General features: G+C 37.4%; 1 protein-coding gene across 1 annotated transcript in view; it reads left to right on the plus strand.

The window, feature by feature from the left end:
- DOCK3 (dedicator of cytokinesis 3) overlaps positions 1-23,255 on the plus strand; it is a 416,069-nt gene that overhangs the window by 60,799 nt on the left and 332,015 nt on the right. The window contains exon 3 of the mRNA XM_089919399.1: positions 20,663-20,703. Within this exon, the coding sequence (XP_089775525.1) occupies positions 20,663-20,703 (41 nt within the window). The remainder of the gene's footprint in view (positions 1-20,662; positions 20,704-23,255) is intronic.

Below are 23,255 nucleotides of genomic sequence, written 5' to 3' on the forward strand. Positions count from 1 at the left end.
AAGGTGAACAGATGAGCGTCTCAGGCTGGTGAGTGCTGGTCGGCACCAATCCTCTGTGTGGGAATCTCTCCGCTTTGCCCTCTGCACCCTTGTTGCTGTGCTCTCCCCTGTGGCTCCGAAGATTCTCCCCCACCCACTCCCCATCCCTGCCAGTGAAGGAGCTTCCTAGTGTGTGGAAACTTTTCCTCCTTCACAGCTCCCTCCCAGAGGTGCAGGTCGTGTCTCTATTCTCTTGTCTTTGTTTTTCCTTTTTTCTTTTGCCCTACCTCGGTATGTGGGAGTTTCTTGGCTTTTGGGAAGTCTGAGTTCTTCTGCCAGTGTTCAGTAGGTGTTCTGTAGGAGTTGTTCCACATGTAGATGCAGTTTTGATGTAGTTGTGGGGAGGAAGGTGATCTCCATGTTTCATTTCTCTGCCATCTTGAAGGCACCCCCTCGTCAACTGATTTTTAAAATTGATTTTTGTGTCTTGCAGCTTCAGTGAATTTATTTCTTAGTTCTAATAGTTTTTTTTTTTTGTGGAGTCTTTAGGATTTTCTGTATGTAGGATCATATTATCTGCAGGCCTTCTTGAACTCCTGATACCTTGAATTCCTATGATTTGCTAGGGGTTTGTGTTAAGAATTGACTCTTGTTGGCTTCTCTGCTTGTAGATAGGTTTTAGTATTTATCTGTTTGCCTTCAAGCTTCCAAATGTTTTAAGTGATTATTGTCTGCTGGTATCTAAATTACCTTTTCCTAGACTGTGTAAGTTTATTAATTAATATACAGTTTTTTTACTTACTGTCATTTTACTGAGGGTTTGGGAGAGAGCCGAGATGAACAATTTTTTTTTTTTTTTTTGCGGTATGCGGGCCTCTCACTGTTGTGGCCTCTCCCGTTGCGGAGCACAGGCTCCGGACGCACAGGCTCAGTGGCCATGGCTCACAGGCCCAGCCGCTCCGCGGCCTGTGGGATCTTCCCGGACTGGGGCACGAACCCGTGTCCGCTGCATCAGCAGGCGGACTCTCAACCACTGCGCCACCAGGGAAGCCCCGAGATGAACAATTTTGATTAATCTACTTTTTAATGCTAAAACCTGAAATTTAAAATTAAATTGAATGCATATTCATTGAGTTTACTAATGGCGAAACTTCTCATTGTGTTCTTTAATTCTTCTTTTTAATTCATTGAGCATCTTTATGGCCTTTACCTTGAACTCTTTATTGGGTAGATTGCTTATCTTCGCTTTGCTTAGTTATTTTTCTGGGGTTTTGTCTTGTTGCTTTGTTTGGAGCATATTTCTCTATTCCCTCATTTTGCCTAATTCTCTGTTTTTATTTCTATGTATTATGTAGGTTGATTACGTTTCTTGATCTTGGCAAAATGGTCTTATGTAGGAGTTGTCCTATGGGTCCCAGCAGCACATTCCCCTGTGGTCTTTAGAGTTATATGCTCTAGGGCTGCATGGGCATTTCTGTTGTGGCAGGGCCGACTACTGGGGGCACTCTGGTAGGCAGGCTGATCTCTGGCCTGGTTTGTTGCCAGTCCCTGCCTAGTGCAGAGGCTGCTGGCCTACTGGTGCACCTGGCTGTGTTTCTTGGGGGTCCTGCACTGGTGCTAGTTTGCTGGTGGGTGTTGATGGGTTCTGGGTCATCTGGCTCTGGGGCCTGGGGGTTCCCAGGTCTGGTGCCAGGTTGCTGGTTGGTGGGACTGGGTGCTGGTATGGCTGACTGTAGTGCCTGGGGTGTCCCAGGGCTGGTGCCGGTTGGCTGGTGGGAAGGTAAGCCCCCAATGCTAACAGGCTAGAGGGAGGACTCCAAATTGGTGCTTGCCAGCACCAGTGTTCTTGTATTAGAACAAGCTCCCCAAACAGGGTGCCACCCATGTCTGTGTCCTCATGGGGAAACTCAGTTGCTTCCTTCCTCTCTAGGAGGCTCTCCAAATCAGCAAATGGGTCTGACTCAGGCTCTTTTAAAATTTCTGCCTCTATTCTGGGTCTCAGAGCATGGGAGATTTTGCATGAGCTTTTTAAGAACAGAGTCTCTGTTGCCTACAGCCCTCTGGCTCTCCCACATGCAAGTCCTACTGGCCTTCAAAGCCAGACATTTGGGGCTCATCTTTTTGCTGTAGGATCCCTGGGTTGGGGAAGCCTGATGTCGGGTTCGGATCCCTTGCTTCTTGGGGAGAACCTCTGCAGTTGTGATCATCTTTCTATTTGCAGGTTGCCTGCCCAGGAGTATGGGTCTTGACTGTACCACATTTCTGCCCCTCGTATCCATCTTGTTGTGGTTCTTTCTTAATATATTTTGTTGGGAAAATCATTTCTGCTGGTTTCGAGTTGTTCTTTCATTGATAGTTGCTCTGTAAATAGGTGTAATTTTGCTGTGCCTGTGGGAGGAGGTGAGCTCAGGGCCTTCCTGCTCCACCATCTTGGCCACTAATGGGATTGGTTTTTCTTTTCTCATCTTGTTCTGCTTTAATATTTAGACCGAGAATCAGTATCAGCATCAACAAAGGAATGTTAACTTTCTGATACACATATAGAAATGAAACATGTTTCATTACTTCCAAGGTTATTGAAAAATTGTATAATAAATAATTAAAGAGACTCCTAGGTTGGGTACTACTTTTATTAGTCTCTGCTGTACTTTGTTGGATAAATATTCCCTGTCACTTTCTAATGGCATGTAAAAATTTAAGTTTTATGGATAGTAAAAATTTTTCACCTTTCTGATAAGAAGAAAGAATTCTTGTAATTATAAAGACTTCATTTTTATTAACTTTAGGAAATGATTTATGTATGAAAATTGTCACAATTCAAATCATAGTACTTAGTGTACAGTTTTGTACACTATTTTGTACAATATAGTTCGAAACACTTAACAGCATTACTTTTAAATGCCTTTGGTTGATTTTCCATTATGCTTGCAACTTGATGTTTAGAAGTAAGAGTTTTATAATAAACATTTGCAGGACTTCCCTGGTGATACAGTGGGTAAGACTCTGCGTTCCCAATGCAGGGGGCCCGGGTTCAATCCCTGGTTGGGAACTAGATCCTGCATGCATGCCGCAACTAAGAGTTTGCATGTTGCAACTAAGAGTACACATGCTGCAGCTAAGAAGTCTGCATGCCACAACTAAGAGCCCACGTGCCACAACTAAGACCCAGTGCAGCCAAAATAACTATAAATAAACAAATAATAAATACATAAACAGAACTTATTAAAAAGTAGTCATTTGCTTTCTACCTACCATATTCTAGGTAATAGTAGTAGATATTGTACATTCGTTACTTCAGCTGATCCTCAGAATAACCATATGAAACATTATTACCTTTATATTTTAGTTGAGGAAGCTGAAGATCAGGAGGTTGAAGGGAACGTAGGGGTATGTGGTAGAAAGAAGATTCTGTTTTACCTGAGTATTAAGCTATTTGGCATTCAATGAGACTCTAGTTTTGGAAAAACCACTGTTTCTTGAGCTCCATTTTAAAGTCTATTGGGTTGTGTGGGACAGCTGTTTCTCCTAATAGATTAATAAGTGAATGAATGAACACTTAACAAATGTGCTTTCTGTTTTTGGACTTTGGAGCAATTCACGGTTTTCTGGTCACCAGGAAAGTTTTCATTCGTGGAGTATTATATGAGAGTTTAAGTTAGCAATAGACTGTGGGTCATAGAAAATAAGCATCAGGGTTTGGAGTTTTATATAGACAGGTGTTTGCCTCTCCTGGGTCTTGAAGATGGCCTGTTTTGGGCAAGAGGAGGGTAGTATTTTTTTATTTTTGTAGTTTTGTGTACATATTTGAAACAAGATTTGTTAGGGGTTCAGAATGATGCTGATAATCGTAGTCTCACATAGCCTTTGATGAATGGCCCCAGGCACCTCAAACTGCTGTGTCTCTCCTCTTTGTATTTTCACGTCCTACGTATTCACTGCCATTTCATAGTGTACCTTCATCAGGATACGTCAGTGGTTTGTGGAGAGAATAATAAAGTGGATCTTGGGAAATCAGGGGTCTATCTCTGTTGTGGAAGGTTTATGACTGAGCATGAGCTTATGATTTCTCAAGTCCCCCTTTTATAAGATATGCAAGATAGGTATTTTTCCATGGAAATTTTAGGTGGATGAAATATACTTAGAGCTTATAGTAGGAAACCACAGTTTATATTTCAAATGAATGTAGCTTGGATGGTGTTTTTCATAATTTTTCCATTACAGTTTATTTGAGTGCTACTACAAGGACTCAAAAAAGAATACGTCTTTGTATCAGATCTTTATCCTTCTTTTGATTTTGTTTAATATTAAATGTGACCATAAATTAACAAACTGTTAAAAAACAAATGTTATATACATCTAGATGAATTTTATCCTTAGAGTAGTAGACACCTTGACAGATTATATAATTATTCTAATAATAGTGAGCTTTTTTCAAAAAGTATTTGGAATATTCTTTAAAGTAAGCTTACAAACTCTCAAAGGATGAAAATTTGTTACCATCTTGAAAAGAATGTTGGGAGCTTTTGGGTTACCTTGGAGTATTGATTATCTGCATTTGGTTTTGCTTGTTGCTGAAACACTACAAAAATGAAAATACAGGGATTTAAAAATGTAGTATACTCTCAGGGACACAGAAAGTTGGCAGGGCGTTGGAAGAGTGGAAACTATGACTTTACAGACCCAAGATATCTGAATCCAAAGCATGTAGTAGGAATATTTGGGAACCACCCTCATTTACACAGCAGATCCTTAAAAGGCATAGGAACTTATAGCACCAGATATCTTTAGAAATGAGGATGAAATTATATAAGTCTTCTCCCTTACTTCAGCTCATTTGGTGGCTGCTCCTTCTTCATCTGGTAGAAGTTTTGAGGTTTATTACAAAATAAAGGATAAATAGAGCATCTGTGGATTGAGAGACTTCATGCATGTTTTTGTAGGAAATAGGTTCTGTATTAAAAACTGGGTGATTAAGTCACGACATGCCTACAGAATATTGAATATGGAAACTTCTAGCCTTCATCTTCCACTTGGCCTTTGAAATCATGGCAGCCAGACATTTACCTTCCAAACAGGAGATTAGAAGACTTTTGTGAGCTATCTGAACATGGCAAGATGAGAGACCTAAAGATGCTGACTGTGCCAGTTATTGACTTATTATTGCCACTAAGTTCCAAACCTGCCCTTCTTAGCCCTCCCTGTGATGCTGGAGCTGGAAACTCTGAAAACCACATTTCTTCTTTGACAGCGAAATCTGTGTTAGGCTTTGCCAATAAAGGGGCATTATGGGGAGACTGTTAGGCTGGAGGTTGAGGAAGAGAGTTAATTCTTCCTGTTTTTATTTTATCCCACTGACAAACTGCTCTGAAGGCAGTTGGTCCCTGCAGTATTCCTTATGGCAGGCAGTGGTCTTGGTTCTGGTGAATGGCGTCCAGCATTTGTCACTGTGGCCGTGGTTAGCATGTTTTGCCGCAGCACGCTCTTCCTCAGAGATCTGTATCTTAGCCTTTTGGGATCCCTTCTTTAAGTTTCTAAGCTTTATTTCTTTATTTGTTTTTTGTAGTTGCTACCTCAGTTATATCCTAGAGTCCTCTTTTACATTTTTAATTACTTACTATCTTTTACATACTTAATGATTCCTTTTTAAAAAATCAAAGTATAGTTGATTTACAATGTTGTGTTAGTTTCTGGTGTACAGCAAAGTGATTCAGCCATATATATATGTGTGTGTGTGTTGGTGTGTATATTCTTTTTCATATCTTTTCCATTATAGTTTATTACAATATATTGAGTATAGTTCTTCTTGTTGTTTATCTATTTTATACATAGTAGTTTGTACATGCTAATCCCAAACTCCTAATTTATCCCTCCCCCCCTTCCCTTTTGGTAATCATAAGTTTTGTTTTCTGTGTCTGTGAGTCGGTTTCTGTTTTGTAAATAAGTTCATTTGTATTGTATTTTAGATTTCACATATAAGTGATATCATATGATATTTGTCTTTCTCTGTCTGACTTCACTTCATATGATCATCTCTAGGTCCATCCATGTTGCTGCAAATGGTATTATTTCTTCTTTATGGCCGAGTAGTATTTCTTCTTTATGGCCGAGTAGTATTCCATTGTATATATATATACCATGTCTTCTTTATCCATTCATCTGTCAGTGGACATTTAGGTTGCTTCCATGTCTTGGTTACCTAGTTAATGATTCTTTATATTAAAATTTTTCCTCTTTGAAAGGTTGGTGTGGTTTCTGTTTCCTGACTGGACTCTAGTAGATACCTTGATATCAGAATTTTCACAACAAATGTTAGTCAGATCTCCATACAGTGAATCAGAAGGTCAGCAAACTTCACACATGCATTTAGAGCTTCCAGTTAACTTTTTCTTTTTTGCTGTGCTTGTGGGATCTCAGTTCCCCAACCAGGGATTGAACCTGGGCCACAGCAGTGAAAGCCCAGAATCCTAACGACTAGGCCACCATGGGACTCCCCCAGTTAACTTTTAATTTACTTTCTTTTAAATTGAGCAGACAACCGAGGATACGAGATATTTGAGGATGCCTCTAATATGAAAGATGGCTCCCTTCCTTCCCCCCAAAAAAGAAGAAGAAAAAACACCTTGGGGAAAGAGACTACATAGGGTGGGAAAAACTTAAACCTTATCATGAATACCACTCTGAGACATAAAGGAAGCCACAGCATCCATGAAACAAGAACAGGATACTATAAAAAAAAAGAACATTCAGACAGAAGAGCTCTAGGAAATTAAAAACATGATAGAACATCATGAAACATGAAAAATCTCAGTAGAAGGGTTGAAAGATAAAGTTGAGGAAATTTCCTGGAAAGTAGAGAAAAAATACACATCATAGAAAATTAGAGAAGATCAGAATATTGGAGGTCAGCTTCAAGAGATACATCACCTGGTGGAGATTCAGAAACATAGAAGAGAGAAACTGAAGGATAGAAATCAATGATGAAGTAATTCAGGAAAGTATTTCAGAATGGAAGGGTGTGGATTGATAGATTGAAAGTACCTAACACAAATGAATGAAAATAAACCAATATCACTGTGAAATTTCACAATATTTCACAAGATTCAGCAAGCATTCAGAGACAGGAAAGAGCATAGTACATACAGAGGATTAGATTTTAACTATAGAAGCTAGAAGACAGTAGAGCAGTGTCTTCAAAATGTTGACAGAAAGTGATATCTAATCTAGAATTTTATAACCCAGCCAAAGTATGAATTGAATATGAGAGTATATTAAATATATTTTATGCCATGCAAAGGTCTCAGTTTTCCTTCCATATAATTTTTCTCAAGAAGCTATTAGGGGATGTGTTCCTTTAAAAGCAGTAAATAAAGCAATAAGAAGACGTGGGATTCAGGAAACAAGAAAATCCAGCACATGAGAGATTCTTGAAGGTTATTTCCTGGATGAATGTAAAGGGTGATAATCAGGTTGACATATGAGCACCAGATGTAGAAAGTAATCAGAACAAATTAAACCTGTGAGACTTGAGAGAGGGAGAGAAACAGACATATTGAAGGATGTCATCACCATTTGCCTTGCTGCCATTATCCGCCTTTTAAATCCAAGGACAGAATGACCAGTTGAGCTTGCCCTAGAATATTACATGTACTTGACTTGTTTTGACAAGGTTCCTTGTTTTGACAAGGTGCCATACTCTTTTGCCTGTATAAACAGAATACTCATTCTACCACTGCAAGCCTGTGTGTAGAAGGCAAGGAGAAGTCCAGAGAGTCCATGTAAAAAAGAACTGGCAGTCTTAGAAAAGCATTGCATCTGCGTGGGAGATGTAGTAGTGAAGAGCTGTACAGTAAGAGCAGGCGCTCTAGAGTTAGCTTCTTTTAATTTGGAGTTTTTCTCTACGTAAATGTAATTTGAAGTCCATAGTATTCTCTGACAGTAATGTTGAAGGCATAGATTAATTGTGGCTTTAATGTTCCTTTTTTAAATTAAAAAAATTTTTTTTTAATCTGTATGTCCTTTGGAGGCTATGTGGAGAGATTCAGTGACTTCCATTATTCTGGGGCCAAGTGAAAGTCACCTATGCTTCTACTTTTAACTTTTATACATTCTTATGTTTAAATGTGTGTGTGTGTGTAGTGTGTAAATAGCACATAATAGGGGATTTCTTTTTGTTTAGTCTGAGAATTTGGATTATTTCATTTGCAGTTGATTTAATTATTATTATTATTATTTTTTTTTGCGGTATGCGGGCCTCTCACTGTTGTGGCCTCTCCCGTTGCAGAGCACAGGCTCCGGACGCGCAGGCTCAGCGGCCATGGCTCACGGGCCCAGCCGCTCTGCGGCATGTGGGATCCTCCCGGACCGGGGCCCGAACCCGTGTCCCTTGCATCGGCAGGCGGACTCCCAACCACTGCGCCACCAGGGAAGCCCCTGATTTAATTATTGATCTAGCTAGGTTTAAGTCTGTCGTTTTGGTCTTTGTCCATTAATTTATCTTTTCTTGCCTCAAGTTGACCTAGCAACTTCTATTTATTTTCCTCTATTAGCTTGTTGGTTTTGAAGTATTTTATGTGCCCCTTGGTGTTACCCTAGAGTTGAAACATAGATCCTTGACTTATTAGAGTCTACCTTGAATTTTTACTTTTACACCTTCCAACAATGCATGAACTTTTACAGTGATTTAATTGCGTTTGCTCCTCTATTACCTTTTGTACCACTATTGTCATATATCTTCTGTCTATATTCATTTGTTTGCCCACATTTTTACCCTTTCCAGTGCTGTTTCTTTCTTCTTTTTCATGGTTGCATCTGGGATCACTTTCATTTTACCATAAGTACTCTTTTTAGTAATGCTTCTTTAGTGCAGGTTTGCTGCACATTCATTCAGCTTTTGTTTATGTGAATCTGTTTTTTCATTTGTCATCATTTTGAAAGATCTTTTCCCTGGGTGTAGTTTTCTACACCCAAGTGATGAATACTTTCTTTTAGCATTTTAAAGGTTTACTTCATTAACTTTTGATTTCCATCATTTCTGTTGAAAAGTCACTGTATTATTATAGTTCTCCTAAAGGTAATGTGGCTCTGTTCAACTCTTTAGCCTGTCAGCTGCTACTTTCTGCTGGGCTTCTTGGAACGTTGCCCTGAATTAGAACTGTAGGAATTAGGCAATCCCAAGAGTGGGGATTGTATCAGGTAGCTCTCAGTGTCAACCCTTTTCTTCTTACCTCAGTGGGACTCTCATTTTTGCTGGGATGTCCTCAGGGAAAATCTCAGCTGAATGAGGAGCTCACTTTGATGTGATTCTCTTTTTTCAAGGATTATAGTACCTTAGATCTTGTCTATGATAGTTGCTCTCCATTGCTCTTACACAATTGTTTCATGTATTTTGTTCAGGTTTATATTTGTCTAATGCAAAGTGTTTTGCCAGGGCTAGAACCATAAGTTAGTAAATGTATTTTATATATATTTGAATTCTAAAAGAGTTTTTAAAATATCTTAATCAATGGCAATATTATTGAAATTTGTTTATGGTTCTCCCGAATGACTACTCTTAAGGGAACAATAACTCATTTGGAAGTAAAAGTTCTTAATTTTTAATGTACGTTTATTTATTGCCAATTATTGTCTTTTATACTTACTGCTCATAAATGAAGATTTAAAATAGCATTAAATTATTTTTTATGCAAATAAATACACAAGGTTATTCTTTAACAGTTTTCAATGAAAATAATGGAAAGTGTATTTTGAATGTAGACCTTTTGAGTAATTATGTTCCCCCACTTTGGGGCTGAATTATCTGTAAATTTCTTTTTTCATGTAAGTGGTTGGTACTTTCTTTCCTGCCTATTAGTTATATAATTGGAAAAAGGATAAAGAATTAGATGGGCTGTGCATATTTTTATTGATATACCAAAGAAAAATTAGTATTTTGGTCCTTGATTTTATAGTTGGTTACTTAAATGATCTCTAAAGTGGATCTACATGCAAATCTGCCCTTCATAATGAATGGTGATTTTTTTTAAACTATTTTTAATCACGATATGGAATGGAATAGAAATTGTGCTTGTTGTCTACCTGTCTCTACTTCCTGAGCAGCTGTTAGCCCTGGGATGGGAGTGGGGATAGATACATTTGCATTTTTTTCCTTTTGTCAGACAGTGAAGAATATGTTATACCTTCGAAATAAAAAGTTTGAAACTTCTTACTGAAGGATACTTTTTGTTGGGCTTCATTTGGTACTTTTGATCTGGCTTGATTGGTTTGCACCCGGAATCTTTGTAAAGGATTGCTGATTGTTGACTGTCACAAGGCCTGAATTATATAGAGGCTTCATTCTTTTGGGTTAACACTGCTAACACTGTTCTGTAGCCTCTCTGTCAGTAGCAATTGTAGTGGTACTGTTGGCTTTTTGATAGTATAGCCTTACTTACATTGGCAAGGACATTTCACAATCTAAATGATGATGCATATTTAACAAAGTGGTATTCAGCAGTGTTTTGGGATTGTAGATATGAAAACGCCTGGCACAGAGCATGGCACAGGGACAGCTGACCACTATTTTTTTTGTCTATATGTTTAAATAATTGTAGCCTTCAGATGAAGGTTTTCATATATGTATTTACACACAGGATCCAGAATATTTTCCCAAACTGACTTTCTTCTTAATATGTAATTCCTTTCTTACTGATTGCTTTTCTAACCTAATGGGATTACATTTTTTAAAAGTTTTTGTTTTTTTAAAAAAAAATCAGGCTTGAACTGACTTTTAAATTTATACACCAAGTGTGTTTATACACCAATTGTGGAAGGTGTAATCAATCCAGAGTTAAGTTGACAAATGTAAACCCTTACATCTGTCTCATTTCATTCACACGTTAAATCGTCACTGAGCACTTACTTAGTGACAGTAAGCACACATACACACTAGTGTGCTACTTTCCTGCTTCTTTGACAATCCAGTATTCTCAGTTCTATTTTTTGTACATTAATTACCTTTAAGTAGTATATAATGTTTTCTCTGAGTTTTATTATATTTGAGAGTCTAGTGAATCCCAAGCTGTCTTTCTAAAATCTATAATTTGCTTCTTGCTCTTCAGTCTGATATGTTTATATTTTATGTAAAAATCTATTTTCTGTATTTTTCAATCTCCTTTGTGGAATAATTACTTAAATAGAATATACTTTGAATAACTCCTAAAGTGAATCCTCTTGCACTGTTGGTGGGAATGTAAATTGATACAGCCACTATGGAGAACAGTATGGAGGTTCCTTAAAAAACTAAAAATAGACCTACCATACGACCCAGCAATCCCACTACTGGGAATATACCCCGAGAAAACCATAATTCAAAAAGAGTCATGTACCACAATGTTCATTGCAGCTCTATTTACAATAGCCAGGACATGGAAGTGACCTAAGTGTCCATCAACAGATGAATGGATAAAGAAGATGAGGCACATATATACAATGGAATATTACTCAGCCATAAAAAGAAATGAAATTGAGTTATTTGTATTGAGGTGGGTGGACCTAGAGTCTGTCATACAGAGTGAAGTAAGTCAGAAAGAGAAAAACAAATACCATATGCTAACACATATATATGGAATCTAAAAAACAAACAAAAAAAGGTTATGAAGAACCTAGGGGCAAGACGGGAATAAAGACGCAGACCTACTAGAGAATGGACTTGAGGACATGGGGAGGGGGAAGGGTAAGCTGGGACAAAGTGAGAGAGTGGCATGGACATATATACACCACCAGATGTAAAATAGATAGCTAGTGGGAAGCAGCCGCATAGCACAGGGAGATCAGCTCAGTGCTTTGTGACCGCCTAGAGGGGTGGGATGGGGGGGGTGGGAGGGAGGGAGATGCAAGAGGGAGGAGATATGGGGATATATGTATATGTATAACTGATTCACTTTGTTATAAAGCAGAAACTGACACACCATTGTAAAGCAATTATACTCCAATAAAGATGTTAAAAAAAGAACTAAAGTAAAATCCCTAGTGATTTTAGTATAAAACAGGACTTAATATTGCATCTCAATTAGAAATTTTCATTTACTACCTTAATTTTTAATCACATTTTATAAAATGGCATTTTTAGAGTCTAAATTTCTGACATTTTTAAAGTAGACTTTTTGTATATACATTATTGAGTTTTCTAACTTTACTAGTATGTAATTTAAAAATTTATTTTAGGTAAAATTACCATTTTTAGTAAATGTAACCAATAACATTTAAGTTGATGAAACGAAAATGTGTCACTTTTTCAGTGGTCTTCACAAGTATTGTAATGTCTGGGTGAAAGAAGTTAACACAATATGGGACTGTTTCTATATCAAATGAAGCCAAGATTGGAGGAATACAGACTCCATAAGGGAACATTTTTATTAGACATCTGTGCCACAGTATCACTACACTACATGCTTTCATGAAGTCCCCAAAATCAAGTCTCATATTTCAGAGTCCAGTTAATATCTTAGAGCTTTTGGTTTTACTGTTGTTTTTCCACTTTAGTTTTCTATTTTGTCATTTTCTATCTTATCTTGTGGACTTTCTACAATTTTTTCAAGTGAGATTATATTTGCATTGATGTATTTTTTTATGTGAGAGTACAACCCACATTTAATTTTTTTACTTGGTACTGGTTCTTTTCCTGGCTCTTTTCAGCATAGAACTTTTCTCAGTAGTGACTGTTACTTATTTCTTGTGTTGATAAATTTGATGTTATAAAGAATTTTTGTAAACCTAGCTAACAGGAAACCTAGTTTGGCTTTTCATGAAAAACTGTACACCCAGTAAAAAACTATGTAGACTAAGAAAATAAGCTTATTCTCTTAGGCCAGCCTATGTTTTGGGACACTAAAGAGACATTTTGGTTTATTTTAGCTATCCTATTCCTAATTTACTTTCTACATTTTGTTGATTTTAGCAGAAATCTTACTTTAGGTCAGAAATATAAAGTCCTCCAGTGGATGGATAGCTCTAAATAGCATTTTGTATGAAGGTGAGTTATAAGTAAAAGTCCATTGAGACAGAGCTATGGTTGTAAGCATGAAAGATTCAATGGTGGCTTTTTAAGAATAAAGGAATTGTGGCTAAAGTCATATTTGTCATTCAGGTTCTATTAGTGATAATTAATTATGGACAGATTATATGGTGATAAAGTCATTTTGGGCTTCCCTGGTGGCGCAGTGCTGGAGAATCCACCTGCCAATGCAGGGGACACAGGTTCGAGCACTGGTCCGGGAAGATCTCACATGCCGTGGAGCAACTAATAAGCCTGTGTGCCACAACTACTGAGCCTGCACTCTAGGGTCCGTGAGCCACAACTACTGAGCTCACACGCCTAGAGCCTGTGCTCCGCAACAGGAGAAGCTACTGCAGTGAGAAGCCTGCGCACCGCAACAAAGAGTAGCCCCCGCTCACTGCAACTAGAGAAAGCCCACGCACAGCAACGAAGATCCAACACAGCCAAAAATAAATAAATAAAATAAATAAATAAATTTAAAAAAGTCATTTTTGTTTAATGTTGGAAGAGTTACTTTCCATGTGTTTGGAGGCCCTGCATACTCATTCTCTCCAGTTTTAGGTTCAGTGATTGTACTTTTTGTTGCAGTAGTAAATCTTCTCTGTACGAGTGTCTGTATCAACATTTTGCTGGTGAGAAAGGAGAACACGGGTATTAATTCATGCACTAATTTGAATCTCTGTTAGATAGGTAAGAGTATTTCTTTTTTATTTATATCCCTACTTTTTCCAGAAATGATTTAAGAGGGCCATTTAGGAATATATTTTTGGGCCCTTAATGTTTCTTAGAATGAACACCATTTATATTAAGAAACTTCTGACTGCAGGGTTTTTTTTTTTTCCCCCCTATAGGCCCAGTCTTCTTTGGGGAAGTTTAGAAATACACTTTACAGTATTATTTAGCAGACGTAGAGTTTTAGTGTGTCTTGTTTCTCTGTCATCCCCCGCCCCCTGCCCCCAGTAATTGAGTATGAGACATTGTTCAAGGCACTTTACATATATCAACTTTATCAACACCACTTGCCAGTTAGGTATTATTAGCCCATATATTACAGATTTATTAATTTCTTTCAGTTACCAAATATTTGAGTGCCTAATGCTGATAAAGCACTCTTTCAGCTGGGACTCAGCTGAAAAGGATAAAACAAACTTCTCATTGAGAAGAATAAGGAAGGACAAAACAGGTAGAAGGAGATAGAGTGATAGTGTGCATTGGGGTGGGGTGGGGGGTTATGTTTTCTCTGTATTTATATAGGATAATCATGGAAGGCCTTTCCTGAGAAGATAACATTTGGGCAGAGAATAGACGGAAGTGAGGAAGCAAAGGAACCAATTCTGTGGTTCTCTAGGAGAAGAGCAGTCCAGGCATATGTGGCATGGAGTATAAAAGTCCTGAGGTATGGGAGCTTGCTTAGTGAGTTGAAGGAATTGCAGGGAAACTGGTATGGCTGTAGTTGAGGGGTTGGTTAGGGAGGAGTAGAGAGCGTGGTGGGAGATGCAATAAGCAGAGGTTGTAGTAAGGACTTTGGATTGATTTTATTTTGGCTGCATTGGGTCTTTGTTGCTTCCGTGGGCTTTCTCTAGTTGCGGCGAGCGGGGACTACTCTTCGTTGCAGTGCATGGGCTTCTCATTGCGGTGGCTTCTCTTGTTGTGGAGCACAGCCTCTAGGCGCGTGGGCTTTAGTAGTTGTGGCATGTGGGCTCAGTAGTTGTGGCTCGTGGGCTGTAGAGCACAGTCTCACTAGTTGTGGCACACAGGGTTAGTTGCTCTGCGTTGCAAAGGTACATTGTCCAGGGTTATTGTAATAGGAAAACAGAAATTTAGAAGATGTGTCATTGTACTAGCTCATTACCATATGCTAACACATATATATGGAATTTAAGGAAAAAAAATGTCATGAAGAACCTAGGGGTAAGACAGGAATAAAGACACAGACCTACTAGAGAATGGACTTGAGGATATGGGGAAGGGGAAGGGTAAGCTGTGACGGAGCGAGAGAGTGACATGGACATGTATGCACTACCAAATGTAGAATAGGTAGCTAGCGGGGAGCAGCCGCACAGCACAGGGAGATCAGCTCGGTGCTTTGTGACCACCTGGAGGGGTGGGATAGGGAGGGTGGGAGGGAGGGAGACGCAAGAGGGAAGAGATATGGGAACATATGTATATGTATAACTGATTCACTTTGTTGTAGGGCAGAAACTGACACACCATTGTGAAGCAATTATACTCCAATAAAGATGTAAAAAAAAACCCCCAAAAATATCTTTTTACTGTTGATTCTTAATGATGTTGCAGATATCTGAGTTCTTTGAATCTTTTATCTGAGAAGTTATGAACTTTTTTGTTCTGTATATAAAAGACATTAAAAGAATGAGCTTTTTCTTCTTCCTTCTCTCTCTCCTTTCTTATTCTTTCTTCATCCTCTTCAGTTCTGAATCTCTCATGGAATGATACCATGTGGCAAAATTTGTAGCAGATGTTTGGTTTTAAGAAAAAGTGATGGCTGAAACTCATTGAGCATAGTTCTCATGACCCTCACAATGGTGGCATTGAATGAAGATGATAATGTGTTTTTTTTTTAAATAAATAAATTTATTTATTTATGGCTGCGTTAGGTGTTTGTTGCTGCTCACGGGCTTTCTCTAGTTGTGGCGAGCGGGGGCTACTCTTCATTGCGGTGCGTGGGCTTCTCATTGCGGTGGCTTCTCTTGTTGCAGAGCACAGACTCTAGGCGCGCGGGCTTCAGTAGTTGTGGCTTGCAGGCTCTAGAGTGCAGGCTCAGTAGTTGTGGCTTGCAGGCTCTAGAGTGCAGGCTCAGTAATTGTGGCTCATGGGCTTAGTTGCTCTGCAGCATGTGGGATCTTCCCAGACCAGGGCTCGAACCCGTGTCCCCTGCATTGTCATGCGGATTCTTAACCACTGGGCCACGAGGGAAGTCCCTGATAATGTGTTTTTGAAGCTACTTGCTATTCATCAATACTGGTCTAAGTTTCCCTTTCTTTTGTTGCTCTGCCTCCCAACAAGAAGCAAGAGTTTATATTGCAATCTAATATGTATATTTCATTCATAAGGACACAGCTTTTTAAAAATAAATTTATTTATTTTTGGCTGCGTTGGGTGTTCGTTGCTGCATGCGGGCTTTCTCTAGTTGTGGCGAGTGGGGGCTACTCTTTGTTGCAGTGCACAGGCTTCTTATCACGGTTGCTTCTCTTGCTGTGGAGCATGGGCTCTAGGTGCGCCGGCTTCAATAGTTGCAGCATGCGGGCTCAGTAGTTGTGGCTCACGGGCTCTAGAGCACAGGCTCAGTAGTTGTGGCGCATGGGCTTAGTTGCTCCGCGGCCTGTGGGATCTTCTCGGACCAGGGCTTGAACCCGTGTCCTCTGCATTGGCAGGCAGATTCTCAACCACTGGATCACCAGGGAAGCCCAGGACAGAGCTTTTTGATAAACAATATTGTGAGAGTTTACTTGATGAGAAATGGCCGACCTCTGTAAACATATGTTATGTTATGTGATCAAGTGCTTACCTGAAATCTTGAGGTGGTGATTAATCTGCATCTGATTTTATCCCAGTTATTCTCTCACTGTTGTTTTATAAAAACATAAAAAATTGGAACTTTCTTGTTGCTTCTGTGTGAAATTGTTTCTTAACCCAGGGTCATGAAGATTTACTCCTATATTTTCTTCTAAGAATCTTTGTCTTTTCAAAATATAAATATTTTTAATATCTTCTCTGGTAACTCAGACCACCCCACAGATTTCTAAAAATTCCTCTAGAGTGAGTAATATCCCCAGTTCAATGCTGTTGTATAGGGGATAATATATGGGAGTAGAATTTCAGTGTCATACAATATGCAGATAATATTGCATTGTTTTTGAAAGTGGGGACCATTTATTATCGCCTTCACTAGCAGTATGTGATCGCTCTACATTCTCTTGCCAACACCTGATACTGTTAAAATTTCAAATAAAAATTCTAACCATTGTGGTAGATGTGAAGTATACTATTGTGTGTGTATTTATTTTAGTCAGGTTATTGAGGTGTAACCTATATACAGGAAGAGTCATCCTTTTTGGAGTATAGTTATAAGAATTTTGTGAATTTTGGCAAATGCATAATCTTGTAACCATTGCCACAATCTAGATATAGAACATTTTCACCACCCCCAAATATAACATCATGCTCCTTGTAGTCAAACTTCCTTCCCAACCCCTTTCTCTCAACCCTGGCAACCACTGATCTGTCCTTCTAGTTTTGTGTTTTCCAGAGTATCATATAAATGGAATCACACATTATATAGTGTCTGGCTTTTTTCACTTAGCATAATGCATTGGAAAGCCATTCATGTCATATGTATCTGTAGTGTGTTCTTCCTTAGCAGTATTTCATCATACAGGTTGAAATCACATTTTATTTATCTGTGCAGCAGTTGATGGACATTTGAGTTGTTCTGTTGTTGATTGTTATGAATAAAGTTGTTATAAATAATGAGTATAGATTTTAGTGTAGGCTTTTTTTGTATTGGGAAAATACCTAGGTGTGGGATTACATATAGTAAATGCGTTAAAAAAACAAGACTTTATGTTTTAGAGCAGTTTTAGACAAAATTGAGTGGAAAGTACAGAGAGTTCCTGTATACCCCCTGCCTTCACACATGTGCAGCCTCCCCCAATATCAACATCACTCACTAGAATGGGTACACTTGTTACAACGGATGAACCTACATTGACAAATCATTATCACCCAAAGTCCATAGTTTACATCAGAGTTCACTCTTGGCGTTGTACACACTATTGGTTTAGATAAATATATCATGACATGTAACTGCCACTATAGTATTATACAGAGTAGTTTTACTGCCGTAAAAATTCTCTTCACCTATTTATCCCTCCCTCCCTGCTAACCCTTGGCAACCATTGATCTTCTTACTGTCTCCATGGTTTTGCCTTTTCCAGATTTTCATATAGTTGGAATCATACACTGTGTGGCATTTTCATATTGGCTTTGTTCATTTAGTAATATGCATTTAAATATCTTCCATGTCCTTTTGTGGCTTGATAGCTCATTTTAAAAAAATCACTGGATAATATTCCAGTGTCTGGATGTACCACAGTTTTATTTATCTATTTACCTATTGAAGGTCATCTTCGTTTCTTCTAAGTTTAAGCACTTATGAATAAAGCTACTATAAACATCCATGTGCAGGTTTTTGTGTGGACATAAGTGTTCAACTCATTTGAGTAAGTACCAAAGAGTGAGTCTGATGGATCTTGTGGTAATAAAAGTACATTTAGTTTTGTAAGAAATTGCCAAACTGTCTTCCAAAGTGGCTGTACCATTTTGGATTCCCATCAGCAATGAAAGTTCCTGTTGCTCCACATCCGCATCAGCATTTGGTGTTGTCAGTGTTTTGGATAGTGGCTATTCTAGTAGGTGTGCAGTGGTATCTCATTGTTTTAATTTGTAGTTCCTGAATCACATATGATGTTGAGCATCTTTTCATATGCTTATTTGCCAACTGTATATCTTCTTTGGAGAGGTATCTGTTCAGGTCTGTGCCCATTTGTTAATTGAGAACAAACTTGTAGTTACCAGTAGGGAGAGGGGAGCGGGGAAGGGCAATATAGGGGTAGGGGATTAAGAGGTACAAAGTATTAGGTATAAAATAAGGTACAAGGATATATTGTACAACACTGGGAGTATAGGCAATATTTTATAATTATAAATGGAGTATAACCTTAAAAATTTATTCTTATATGGAGTGTGCTTAAGAAATCGTTGTCTAGCCACAGGATCACAAAAATGGTCTCTTGTTGTCCTTGTATAAGTTTTACACTTTTAGATATATTTTGAGGTAATTTTGTTTATAGTGCAAGGTATAGGTTGAGGTTCTTTTTTTCTTTTTGTATATGTATGTCTGATTGTTTCAGCACCATTTGTTGAAAGACTATCAATTCTCCATTGAAGTGCTTTTGTACCTTTGTCAAAAATCAATTGTTCGTTTATGTGTGGGTTAATTTCTGGATTTTACAATCTATTTCATTGATCTCTGTGTCTGTTCTTTAGCCAGTATTACACTCTCAATTATGGTAGGTTTATATTAAGTCTTAAAATCAGGTAGTGTGGGTCATTCAAATTTTTTCTTTCTTCAAAATTGTTTTGACTGTTATAGTAGTCATTTGTCTTTCCTTTTAAATTTTAGAACTTGTTAATACCCTACCAAAAATTTCTCTGGGATTTTGATTGGGATTGAATTGAATCTATAGATCATTTTAGGGATAATTGATATCTTAACAGTGCTAAGTTTTATAATTCGTGAACATGGTAAACCTCTTCATTTATTTAGGTCTTCCTGCATTTCTTCTTTTCCGTCCTCTTCAGGGGCTGTTAGTTTTCTGGTTTTCCCTGTGAATGTGGGACTGGTTTTCAAGTTTAACACAGGGCTGTGGAGAGGGAGATGGGATAGGGCAAGTTAAGAGGGTTCTGACTGAGATTCAGATTTCTTGAATAAATACTCTTTGGAATATTTCAAGTCTTTAGTTTGCTTCCAGAGTTCTAAAAAAGTTGATATTGACAGTGTTTGCCAGTCTTATTATTGATTTTACTGAGGATAGGGTTTTTTTGGCAGTCCTTACTCTGCCATACCTGCTGATGTCATTCTTTATCCTGTTTAAGATATGGTAAAGTGTCACATTGGTAAGGTTGTCACTTACCAAAAATGAAGATTTTGAGACTCTCAAGTGTAAATTGAGTTATTCAAATTTATGATCTCATGTGTTGTACTAAACAGAAATAAGGGTATTATTTTATTGTTTGTTATGATTTCAGGGGAGAAAAAGTTGATTGTTTTCCTCATGGCTTTGTTGTGGAACTTAAAGTTTAATACATGGAACAACTCAATTTCAGAACATGGAATTAAGGATAGTAAGCTCTCAGTTAATATTAGCTATCAACAATCTCCTCTTTCTTTTTTCTTCATATTCCTCCTTTAAATATAACTCTTAGCTTCCTCTTCTACTCATTGGAGTTGTTTCCCCTTAAACCCAAGTAGAGAAACTGTAGCAACCCTCTGAAAATAATAGATTGGATTTAAGAAAAGTTGGTAAAAAAATTTCCTTTCTCTGAAAATTGTTTTTATTGTGTAATTTTAACTTTCATTGTTATTGCTGTTTATGAATGGTGAGAGGGAATAAATGAAGCACTGATGTCAACTTCAGCAACTGGAAAGCCAAGAAATGAGGGTGGTGTAGTTTAGTGCATGGGAGAGTCAGTGAGACCAGGAAATAGAAAGTCTGGGCTGTACTCCCTATCTGCCACCAAAAAAGCTATATGATTTTGGCATTTTCCTAACCCCTAACGGTTTCCTCTGGGAATTTTCAAGGAGTTGAATATATGTCCTCTGAAATCTTTTCTAATTTTTTTTTTTGTCTTATTCAGTTGAAAGGGATTTTGTACTTTTTGATGAAAATTGGGAATGTTGTATTTATTGTAAGATTATTTCTTTTGGAGTAAACTACGCTTAATAAAGGCATAAAGTGCCTAAAACTTACTAGAAAGTTTTACATTAATTAATTATCCTAAAAATAATGTCTCTTACAGAAAGTGACAACAATATGATTTTAATATCTTTTGTATGCTTTGTTTTAGGTTGGTATAGAGGAGTTTCAACAAAGAAGCCAAATGTAAAGGTAATGAAAAGTTTATTGTTACCTTTTCTAATGTAGAAAGCAGCCTAAGTATATTTGTTTGATATAAAAACAATTCTTACTTGTCGGTCTTTGAATCTTTTACACTAACCACACTCATTCTTTCCTTTATAGAACTGTATCAGACTCTACTCTGTCTCAGCAGTATTAAAATGACCTTTTAAAAAGGACAGAAAAGTGTGTGTATGGTAATAGATGCAAAACTTATTTTGAAAAAGCCTATTTAGGACATTTAATATTTTTTCCTTAAAACAGTTGACAAAAGTACATTGACTTTTTCATAGGCCTAGTCCTGTATAGTCATGTGATTAGTTAGATGAATTTATTTCTAAAATGGAAAAAACTTTAAAAATAATGTTCAGTTAGATACATCTCTGTTGATCATAATGTTCTTGTTAAAATATGAATTTAAATAAGACTTTTAAGTGCCAAATGCTTATTTTTATGGACTAGATTTATGTGTTTATTCTATTACCAATTAATAGTAATTTGATCAAACAAAATATATTTTAATTGGTAGTTATAATACATGTAGCAACATTTTTTTCCAGTAATGCATTTGCAAAAACTTCTTTCTGCTTTACTTTATATTATCAGTTTTTCTTATATATTTTTTGTAGGCTTGATATTTAGTGTATTATGCTTTTTCTTATGTAGAAAATACCAAAATTATCACATTACTTTTATTAAAAAATAAAAATTTTCAGAGTTGCAATCATCAATTTTGCCAGTAGAATCACTTGTTTCATTAGTTTTTAAGGTAGTGATCATAAGAAGACAATATCTTCATACTTTCATTCCTCATAGCTAGGGCTTCTTATCCTTGGCAATGTTGACATTTTGGGCCAGATAATTCTTTGTTATCTTGTACATTATAAGAAATTTAGCAGCATATATGACCTCCACTCACTAACATCTCCTCTCAAGTTGTGGCAGTGAAAAATGTCTCCAGACATTGCCAAAGGCCCTGGCCCTGGGGGGTGGGAGGTAGGTGGGGTGGTGGTAGTAACATTGACCCAGTTAAGAACCACTGCTCGTATGTAATTTTTTACCTTGTGTCTCTAGTTTTAAGACACACTTTCAGGTGTTATTTCCATCTCAGGAAGGCTCATGTGGAAATAACTTCTATTTGTATTTTATGTTTGTTACCTTGATTTGAAATTGTCAAAAATTTAGAACTTGAATAAATGAGAAATCTTATAAATGATTGGAAAGCTGTACTTTGTGATATTACGTGCTATTTATTTATTTTTATTAATATTTGTGATCTTAGCCACCCCACCACCTTGCTTCAAATACTAGGGTTTGGGGATCAGTGTGGAGACAGTGGTCTTTGAAATTATTTTATTTTTGTCTTTAAAATATCAGTTGATGCACAGTGTGTGGCTTGAAAACCTTGTTAAGTGGGACATGAATGATGATACCCTTACAATATTATCTATTGCTGTGCTGCAAAGCACCCCAAAATATAGTGGACTAAAACTAATCATCATTCTGTATAGGTGACGCCACTTGTGGCTACAGTTATCTGGGGGCTCAGCTGGCTGGAATGTCCAAAAGGGTTTACTCACACGTGTGGTATGTTGGCAGGGATGGCTAGAAGGCTGTCCTCAGCTGGATCACCAAAATAGCTACATGTTGTAACCTCAAGGTCTCTATCTTTCCATGTGGCTTCTCCAGCAGATTAATCAGAGTTCTATTTTAGAGTTAAGGAGAAGTGCTCAGAATCTCATACTATTTTCCAAATTCTTTTTCCTGCAACAAAGGTGTTTACAGCCTGTGGGAGAGGCCATTTTGTGATTAATCTTAGCAATGATTTGATAAGCTAATCAAAATGAGGGAACCAGATGACACTAATCTAAAGTGTTAGAGGGAATTCCCTGGCGGTCCAGTGGTTACAACTTGGTGCTGTCACTGCGGTGGCCCGGGTTTAAACCCTGGTTGGGTAACTAAGATCCCACAAGCCGAGTGGCGCAGCCAAAAAAAAAAAAAAAAAGAAAAGAAGTGTTAGAGCTCATTTTGTCTGATCAGACTCCTTTAACTTTTTTAGTTTGGGCTAATGTAGTACTTTTGAGGTTGTGTATTTTGGTAATACCAACTCCATTCTAGAATCTTAGATTACTGTAGCATTTATTAGCGACATGTATGTATATACCTCTTGGTAGCTAGTATTTATATTCTTAAACTTAAAAAAATTAACAGATGGAAATACAGTATTAACTAAATTTCACCCTGTGGCAGTGGTATTTTATGGAACTGTGTTGAAAATTCTTTCATGTTTGTAAAAGATAATCACTTAGTGATTTTACACACATAGAATGATTAAAAAATGCATCCCTATATATCTTTTATTTATCTTAATATTATGATCATAATAATTAGAAATTTCAATAGGTTTTTCATAGCTATTAGTGGCTAAAGAAAAATGAAAAAGTTTACTAATTAAACTATGTCTTTAGTTATGTACAATTTATACTAATATTAAAACTTGAAATAGCCCAAATAAAATAGTGTCTGAACTAGATAGCATTCAG

The sequence above is a fragment of the Delphinapterus leucas genome, chromosome 10 (assembly GCF_059928025.1).
Source record: "Delphinapterus leucas isolate spDelLeu-1000000601 "Yukka" chromosome 10, BTC_Dleu_Yukka2, whole genome shotgun sequence".
In the NCBI taxonomy this organism is placed as follows: domain Eukaryota; kingdom Metazoa; phylum Chordata; class Mammalia; order Artiodactyla; family Monodontidae; genus Delphinapterus; species Delphinapterus leucas.